This window comes from Corvus brachyrhynchos, unplaced genomic scaffold (assembly GCF_000691975.1).
Source record: "Corvus brachyrhynchos isolate BGI_N302 unplaced genomic scaffold, ASM69197v1 scaffold56, whole genome shotgun sequence".
NCBI classification, from domain to species: Eukaryota; Metazoa; Chordata; class Aves; order Passeriformes; family Corvidae; genus Corvus; species Corvus brachyrhynchos.
The window spans coordinates 4,677,082-4,685,198 of record NW_008238664.1 but is presented as its reverse complement, the minus strand read 5'-3'; the positions used below and the strand labels follow the sequence as shown (position 1 = coordinate 4,685,198).

Sequence of the window (8,117 nt, the reverse complement as noted above, 5' to 3'; positions counted from 1 at the left end):
CCCCAGGTGAGCCGAGCCCCTCTCCGTGCTGCCGCCATGTCCCGCCGCAGCCAGCGCCTTGTCACCACCACCCGCTATTACCCCGGGGACGATGATGCCACCACCAGCAGCAGCAGCACATCCCTGCTGGGTGGGACACAGCTCCCCTTCAAGGAGACCACCGGCAGGTTAGTGGGGGGCAGGAGTGGGGGGGTTCCCCCTGCCCAAATCTGACAGGGGCGGGGTATTCCATCCCACACCGGGGATCGGGCACCTTCCTGGGTGGGGTGTGGGGATAGCTTGCAGAAGGGAGCGTGACGGCCAGCCTGACGCATTCCGGCATGGCCGCGGCCGCCTGGGCACTGGCTGTGCCCCTGCTCCAGCGAGAGCCCCGTTCTCCCTGCCCGGGCACCCCTGCGTGCCCACGGGCCCGGCACAGGAGCCTGCCGGGGTGGCCGGGTGCCAGCTCCCAGCTGCAGCTGGATGGCGACAGGGAGGGAGGAGGAGGAGGGAGGGAGGGAGGTGCGCTGCAAGTGCCGGCCGGAAAACCGCAGCGGTGCGAGCGGAAGCGGTGCCCGGGACGGGCGGGAGGCCTCCGCAAAGCAGAGCTTCCCCCCCCGCCCTGTAACCACACATGCCTGATGAGCCTGTTCTCGCCTCCTGCAGGACGATCAGGAGGAAATCGAGTAGCACAAAGCGCCTGTCTCCCGCCCCCAGCACCCAAACCTCCTACTACAGCGAGTCCATGATGAGCGAGTCCTACCTGGGGGGCAGCCGGGGCCTTGCTGCCCTGGGCAGCTCCATGCTGGATGATGACCTGGACAGCAGCACATACTGGGGTGAGCCTTCCCACTCTCCCAGGGCAGCTGGACCTCCCTGGACACTGGACAGTGTTGGGGCAGCTGCCCGGGCTGGCTGGCTGGGTTGCTTCTTGTGGAAGTGATGGTGGGTGATTTCTCAGTGGAACTCCGTGTTTTGGGGCAGGTGGGGAGCTCTCCACCAGGAGGAGAAGAGGCACAGGGGACACTGAGTCCAGTAAGATCAATGGGGTACTGGAGAGCAAGACATACGACACCTACACGTCTTCATCTGGGTACTCCTCGGAGGACGACTATGCTGGTAGGGATGCACTAGTCTCTCTTTAGTGGCAGAAATGCAGGGGAGGCATCCCCAGGGGGAGCAGCCCAGGGCCTGGCTATACCCAGTGTGCTGCCAGTCCCCACTAGATGCCACCCACAGTGCAAAGCCTTTGCTGTGGGCAATGCACTGGGGTGCTGTCTGCATTGGTGACTTGCTTCTTCCTTTTCAGGTCACTATTACTCAGGCCAGAGTAGCTCCGGGTCAGGTCTGAGAACTGCAGCCTCCCGGGTGGGCTCCTTCCTCTGGCAGGTGTTCACCTCCCCAGGTGAGCGGAGGGCTGGCAGGGGCACTTGTAGCAGCAGTGTTCTTGCCAGTCAGTATCTCTACTCTCCAGGTGCTGTGTATGCTATTCCCTGTTTGGGTGGAGGGGTTTTATCCCCTTGTTGGTGCCACCCTTGGGCATGGAGGGGACATCTCTGCCAGGACTCCTCATGAGGCTTGTTTTTTCTCCTGGCAGTTCGGTTCATGGGGTGGCTGTTCTCGGGGCTGGCAGGGGCCTGGCACCGCCTCACCGGCACGGCTTCCCACTTGCACAGCATCCCCTTCTCCAGGTGAGCGTGGTGCTGGGGGACACCAGGATGGGGAAAGCCTGCAGGACCCTGGAAAGGGGAGGCACATTTGGGGTAGTGGGTGTCTTGTGCTAAAGCCTGGCTGGGCTTTGCTTTCCATCTGGCCCCCATCCAAAGGTGGGGGAAGGTGACTGCAGTCCTACAGGCACCTCTTTCTTCTCTGTGCTCCAGGCGCTACCCACGTCTGAAGAGGTCCCTGCTGCTGCTGCTGCTGCTCCTGCTCCTCGCTGCTGCCGCCTACGGTGAGTCAGCCTCACTTGATCTGCTGCCCTGAGATCTGGGGCAGTGCAGAGCATCCCACTGCCATAGCTGGGGGATGGGATGGCCTGGAGCTCAGTGCTCATGGCTTCTGGTAACCTGGTCCATCTGCACCCGCATGCCGGCGTCCCCTGGTAATCCCAGGGGATGTTGATGGCTGAGCCTCTGCATGTCCACCCTGTCCACTACTGTGGCCTGTTACCAGCCTGTGGTTTTGACCATCTCATCCTTCTGTGCCCAGGAGCTTGGTACTTCTACCCATATGGGCTGTCAACACTCAGCCTGCCTTCCTTTGCATGGTGGGGAGCTGGAAAGCTTTCCTCCTCCTCCGATGTTCCTGGGGCAGGGGACCTGACCACGCTGGACCAGGTGAGCTTCAGCAAAGGCATGGTGGTGGCCCAGGTGGGATGAGTGCCTTGCAGGGAATGCTGGGACGGTGTGATCTGTGGAACAATTGCTTCCAGGGTACGAGGAATGGTGGAGAATGGGCCAGATGATGGCTCCACATTGGCTCCCCCAGCTTGTGGCCATCTCACTCTTGGGGTGTCCCTGGGATGGAGCAGGGAGAACATCTGCCCTCTCCTGGGACGCAGCAGATGAATAAGATGCCACTGACTCTGTGGAATGGGTGGGAATAGGTGGTCAGGGTTCCCTTGTGCAGGGGTCCTATGGAGCAGACACTTCCCTGGAGGGCTGCATCACACCCTGTTGTTGTTGCTGCAGGGGGGGCACCGGCTCCTGGCTCGCTTCCAGTCCCTGGAGAAGCGCTTTGAGGCACTGGAGGCCGAGCTGTCCCGGTGGGAGCTGCGTCGTGGGGCGGCAGCAGTGACAGCAGGGGGAGAGCCACCCCCAGGGGACATCCTTGCGCAGCTGGAAGGGCTGGTGAGCCGCCGGGACGCGGGGCTGAAGGAGCATCTCCGCACCGACATGGCCAATCACCTCCAGGTGAGGGATGTGGGGAATGCAGGGAGATGGGGGCGTGCAGGGCCAGGCCCTGATAGTCCACCCTGTTCCTCATCCTTCAGGGCGAGCTGGATGCCCTCCGAGTCCAGGTGCAGAGGGATTTAGACGGGCGCCTGGGGAAGATGGCACAAGCTTCTCAGGTAAGGTGACGAGCGTGTGGTGGTACCTGGACAGGACACCCTCACCAGTGGTGTCACGGGTCTCACCCCTTCTTCCCTTGCTGGCAGGAGATGGAAGCACGTTTGCTGGAGCTGAACTCAGAGTGGCAGAGGTAATGCTGGCTGTGGGGCAGAGCCATTGCTCTGCTAGGGGCTGGCAGGTAGCTGGATGAATTTCCCTCAGCCAGGCTGGTTTGCCTGGGACAAGAGAGAGAGATTGAGAAGCATAGTGTGGGGGGGGAAAGGAAAGAAGGAATATGTGGGTGTCTGTGGGAGGCAGCACTGTGCCCTTCTGGCCAAAAAGGTAGTGGTACCTTTGGGTGCATTAGGAAGGGCATTGCCAGCAGGTTGAGGGAGGTGATCTTGTCCCTTTACCCAGCCCTAGTGAGGCCACATTTGGAGTGCTGTGTCCAGTTCTGCACTCCTCAGCAGTACAAGGGAGACATGGAGCTCCTGGAGCAGGTCCAGCAGAGGGCTACAGAGATGATGAAGGGACTGGAGAATCTCTCTTATGGGGAAAGACTGAGGGAGTGGGACTTGTTCAGCCTTGAAAAGACACAATTGAGAGGGAACCTCAGCAATGTCAGTGTCTGAAGGGAGAGCGACAGGAAGTTGGAGCCAGGCTCTTCTCAGTGGTGCCAAGCAACAGGACAGGAGGCAATGGGCAGAAACTGGTGCACAGGAAGCTCCACCTGAGCATGAAGAAAAACTTCTTTACTGTGCAGTGACCATGCACTGGAACAGACTGCCCAGAGAGGTTGTGGAGTCTCCCTCACTGGAGATATTCCAGAACCATCTGGATGCAATCCTGTGCCATGTGCTCTAGGACCCTGCTAGAGCAGAGAGGTTGGACCAGATGACCCCCTGTGGGCCCTTCCAACCTGACCCATTCTGTGATTCTGTGGCTGGCAGCAGGGCTCCAAGGGCAAGGGCAGCAAATGACCTTTGCCACTGTCATTTTGCATCACTGTGAATGTGGCCCTTCAGCCAAGGCCACAAGCTGGGGATGCTTTCCCATGGGATACAGTAGAAGAGGTTCCTGCCACTGGAATTAAAACTGTGTTTGGAGATGGGGTTGAGCATAGGTGATGTGGGATGAACCTCTTCCTCCAGTTTGCAGAGGAGAGCTGGGCCTGTTGGCATGAGGCTTTGTTACCTTTCTCTCGGCACAGCTCAGTGCAGGAGAGCCTGCGAGGGACCTTCCGGCAGGAGGTGGGCAAGCTGGAGCAGGAGGTGGCAGCCTTGAGGAGGGAGCTGGCAAGCCTCAAGTCAGACCAGGAGGTGATGGGGAAGCACGTGGAGGGGATACTGGAGCAGCTGAAGACAGTGCGGGCTGATGTGAGTGCCCAGTCCCCAGCCTGTTCGGCAGAAAGGCAGTCAAGGGTCGCTGCCCCAGGGCTGAGCTCTGCCCGCACTGTTTCAGGTGGAAGCGCAGTTCCCGGTGTGGATCAGTCGGTTCCTGTCACAGTCCCAGCAGGATGGTGCCGCTGCCTTCATCCTGCAGCGGGAAGACTTGCAAGCAGAGCTCCAGGCTCTGGAGCGCAAGATCCTTGCAAAAGTCCTGGAGGACTGGAGACTGTCGGCACGGGATGCTCAGGCTGGGATTGGAGTGGCCCTGAGGCAAGGAGGGACTGCAGGGGTGACAGAGGAGGTGAGTGCTGGCCTGTGCCCCACTTCATGTGTGCAGGGGGCTGGCATGTGTGCCTGGCAGGTGGCAGAGGTGTTGGGACAGCCCCCACAGCTGGGACATTGATCCTGGGCTCACAGGATGCAGGAGCACCCTTGAAACACCTTCTCGGGCTGCGCCTGCTTTCTGCTCTGGAAGGGGTCACAGGTACCTGCAGCCCTGCAAGGCTCTTACTGTCTTAAAATCCAAGCTTCTGCTCATGCATCCTTCACCCAGAATGTGGGACAGGTGCCAACGAGGCTTCCATGGGTGGAGCATCTTGCTTATCCTCATTCGTCAGCAGCGCCGCTGAGTTGTTTGGTGCAAAGCATTTCAGCAGAATGACACCAAGGGGAAAAAATGAGCCTGCTTGCTTTGGAAAGAGTTGCTGGCAATTCCCTGTGGAGGTAGTGGAGGGAGGGATCAAGCTGGGATTAGCAGTCCCCATAGTCTGTGCAAGCTTTGTGCACTCTGTAAAGTTTGGACCCAACATGGTGCTGCGGGGTCCTAGCTCCTTAGGCTGGGTTTGGCTCCAGGGAGATGCTCCAGCCATTTCCTCCTTTTCTGGGTGGGAGGAGCTCCCATCAATCCTGTGGGACAGGGTGGGAGGGAGCAGCAGATGATTCCGGGGTGTCTGGTAGTTCCTCTCCTCCCTCTGGGCCAGCCCCTCTTGAAGACAGGCAATTGCAGCGTGCCTGGGCCCTGCCCCTTCACTGCACAGCTCCTCTCCCCTGGAGTATTTTTAGCAACCTCTAAGGAGGCTTCCCAGCCAAACGCGTGTCCTCTCATTTTTGCCACGGTGATTCATCCCCTGGCTGTTTTGTGGGAAGGTCCTTGCACCCTCTGTCCCTGCAGGGGCAGACGGGTGGGGGGCAGGATGCCTGCCCCAGTTCTTCACCCTCCTGTGCCCTCTGCTCCCACTACAGCAAGTGCATCTCATCGTGGGCCAGGCCCTGAAGCGCTACAGCGAGGACCGTGTGGGGATGGTTGACTACGCCCTCGAGTCAGCAGGTGGGTGGTGGGGACGAGCCAGCTGTCCTGGGGAGGTGACCACAGGGTGCTGGTGTGCAGCTCACCTGCTGCCATCCTCTCTCATGCCAGGGGCCAGCGTCATCAACACTCGCTGCTCAGAGACCTACGAGACACGGACAGCGCTGCTGAGCTTGTTCGGCATCCCCCTGTGGTACCACTCGCAGTCCCCCCGTGTCATCCTGCAGGTGGGCTCTGAGAGGCAGGACTGGGCTGCTCCTCATGTGGGTGTTTTAGTGGGCTTTGGCTGTTGCTCCAAGCCAGCAGCCAGGCTGGTGGGAGAAAAGTAACACTGATGGTGGTAACGTTGCTGGTGTCTCACTTCCATGCTCATAGCCAGACGTCAACCCTGGGAACTGCTGGGCATTTCGTGGCTCCCAGGGCTTTGCTGTCATCCGCCTCTCCGGCATCATCCGCCCCACAGCTGTGACGCTAGAGCACATCCCAAAAGCCCTCTCACCCCAGGGGACCATCCCCAGTGCCCCCAAGGACTTTGCTGTCTACGTGAGTGCCCTTGCCCAGACCTGAGGGAGGGGTGGGGGCCACAGTGGGAGGGCGCTGGAAGGGAGGGATAACAAACCCTATACCTGGCTGTGGGGTGCTCCGGGGGGGTTGGTCTTATCCTGAAGAAGAGGAAGAAGCAATGCTGGTGGGGAGAGGGGCAGCACTGGGTTTCAGAAAGAGTTTGAGGGGACAAAAGAGCTTGAGTAGGTGTAACTTTTGGTCTTCCCCCTTTTCATCCTTCCCCACTGGTCCCTGTTCCTATTTGTCTATTTTGACCTGGAAGAGCAGGAGTGGGGGCCAAGCATGCTTGCGTCTCCCTCTCCCTCCTCTGCCCTGAGTGTGTGCATCACCTGTGGTTTCCCTCTCTGATGACCCCTGGTTCTCCCTTTATGCTTCCCTGCCCTTCCATAGGGCTTAAAGGAAGAAGGAGAGGAGGAGGGCCTTCTCCTTGGACAGTTCACCTACAACCATGATGGCGACCCCATCCAAACATTTTACTTGGAGGTAAATGCTTGGAGCACCTGACCCCTGAGAAGAAAATGGGGCCTCTGGGGTCTCTGAGCCTCACAGAGCTCTCAAGGGCTCAAGTTTTCCTTTTCCCTCTTCCCCAAGGGTGACTCCATGGGCACATACCAGCTGGTGGAGCTCCGGGTGCTGAGCAATTGGGGCCACCCCGAATACACCTGCATCTACCGCTTCCGTGTGCACGGGGAGCTGGCGCACTGACCCCCGGCTCCGCGCGGGATGAGGATGCTGCCAGGCTGACAGCAGCAGGGGATGCATCTGGTTCACTGCTTCGCACGTAGAAATCCTGGGATGTGCCAGCAGCCGCCCCAGGAGGCTGCTCCCCTGGGGGAGGAGAAGAGCTGCTGTCGAAGGGGTGAGGCTTTCACTCTTCCAAGGACCGGGGTGGTGAGGCAAGAGCATCCCACGTGGGTCCTAGCGCAGCCTGGCTCGTTTTCAGTGCGTCTTGGACATTTTAACTTTTTAAGCTAACTTTGTATCGGGTCTGCGCTGCCCCTTGTCCCTGTTGTCCTGCTCCCTCCTGCTGGTGTGTCTAGCATTGCCAGGGCTTGGGAAAGGGGTGTGGCATTTTGTGATGTGCTTCATGCGGGCTTGGGTGCAGGAGATGGGTGTATGTGTGGGATTGTGGTGCTTGACTCGGTGCTGCCAGAGTAGGTGGGAGACACCGGTCATGGCTACCAAGTCCCCTTCACTTCTCTTGCCTTGGTGTTGGTTTGGGTAAAGATCTCCAGCCCTCCAATGCTGGGCCGGCAGAGAGGAAATAAGACAGTATTAATGAAGTATTAACATAAAACTAATGGTTTGGGGCAGCAGGAGGAGAGGAGCGTGGCACGTGTTGGTGGCAGAGCCCATCTTGCTGCTGCCATCCATCCACTCAAGCCCTCCTGCTGCCAGTGGCTGAGTTGGGTCTTGGTGATGCTGTTGGCCTCCCTGGCTGGCTGCCTCCCCAGTGTTAAGCTTGATGATGCTATTGAAAATTCCTGTTGCCTGCTTTTCCTTTGGGGTTTGTTCTGATACTTCTTTTTTAAGAGGGGTGGGGAGGGGAGCTATTTTCCAGTTGGGTTGGGGTGTTGGGGTGGGTTTTTTGGGGGGGGTTTGTAGTTACAAAGGGGAAAAAAGACTTTTTCCATGCAATTTGTACTTAACCAGAGAATGTTACATGGTGCCACTTGGATGAGTGGCTTAGATGTGGAGAGGGCTAGAGCTTTGTTTAGTAGGAGAATAGCGCACACTGTAGGATAAACTAGAGTAAGATGAGCAGAGCTGTTTAAAATACGGGCCTCAAGTTGTTGGTGGCTTGGTAGCTGGACTTGGAAGCTGGGGTCC

The 8,117-nt window shown here is 58.8% G+C and overlaps 1 protein-coding gene across 2 annotated transcripts; it reads left to right on the top strand.

The window, feature by feature from the left end:
- The first annotated feature begins 6 nt into the window (after window positions 1-6).
- On the top strand, window positions 7-7,552 carry SUN2 (Sad1 and UNC84 domain containing 2). Of its 2 annotated transcripts, XM_008636454.2 has the most exons (17): window positions 7-167; window positions 646-818; window positions 964-1,098; window positions 1,289-1,384; window positions 1,577-1,670; window positions 1,860-1,930; window positions 2,188-2,315; window positions 2,670-2,891; window positions 2,972-3,049; window positions 3,137-3,180; window positions 4,240-4,405; window positions 4,491-4,718; window positions 5,660-5,744; window positions 5,835-5,950; window positions 6,099-6,266; window positions 6,678-6,770; window positions 6,879-7,552. In XM_008636454.2, the coding sequence occupies exons 1-17, from the start codon at window positions 37-39 to the stop codon at window positions 6,990-6,992; spliced, it is 2,142 nt and encodes a 713-aa protein (XP_008634676.1). In that variant the 5' UTR covers window positions 7-36; the 3' UTR covers window positions 6,993-7,552. The 2 variants fall into 2 exon arrangements, with proteins under 2 accessions (XP_008634676.1, XP_017593328.1); XM_017737839.1 differs by lacking the exons at window positions 6,678-6,770; window positions 6,879-7,552 and adding an exon at window positions 6,555-6,671.
- Window positions 7,553-8,117: the final 565 nt, after the last annotated feature.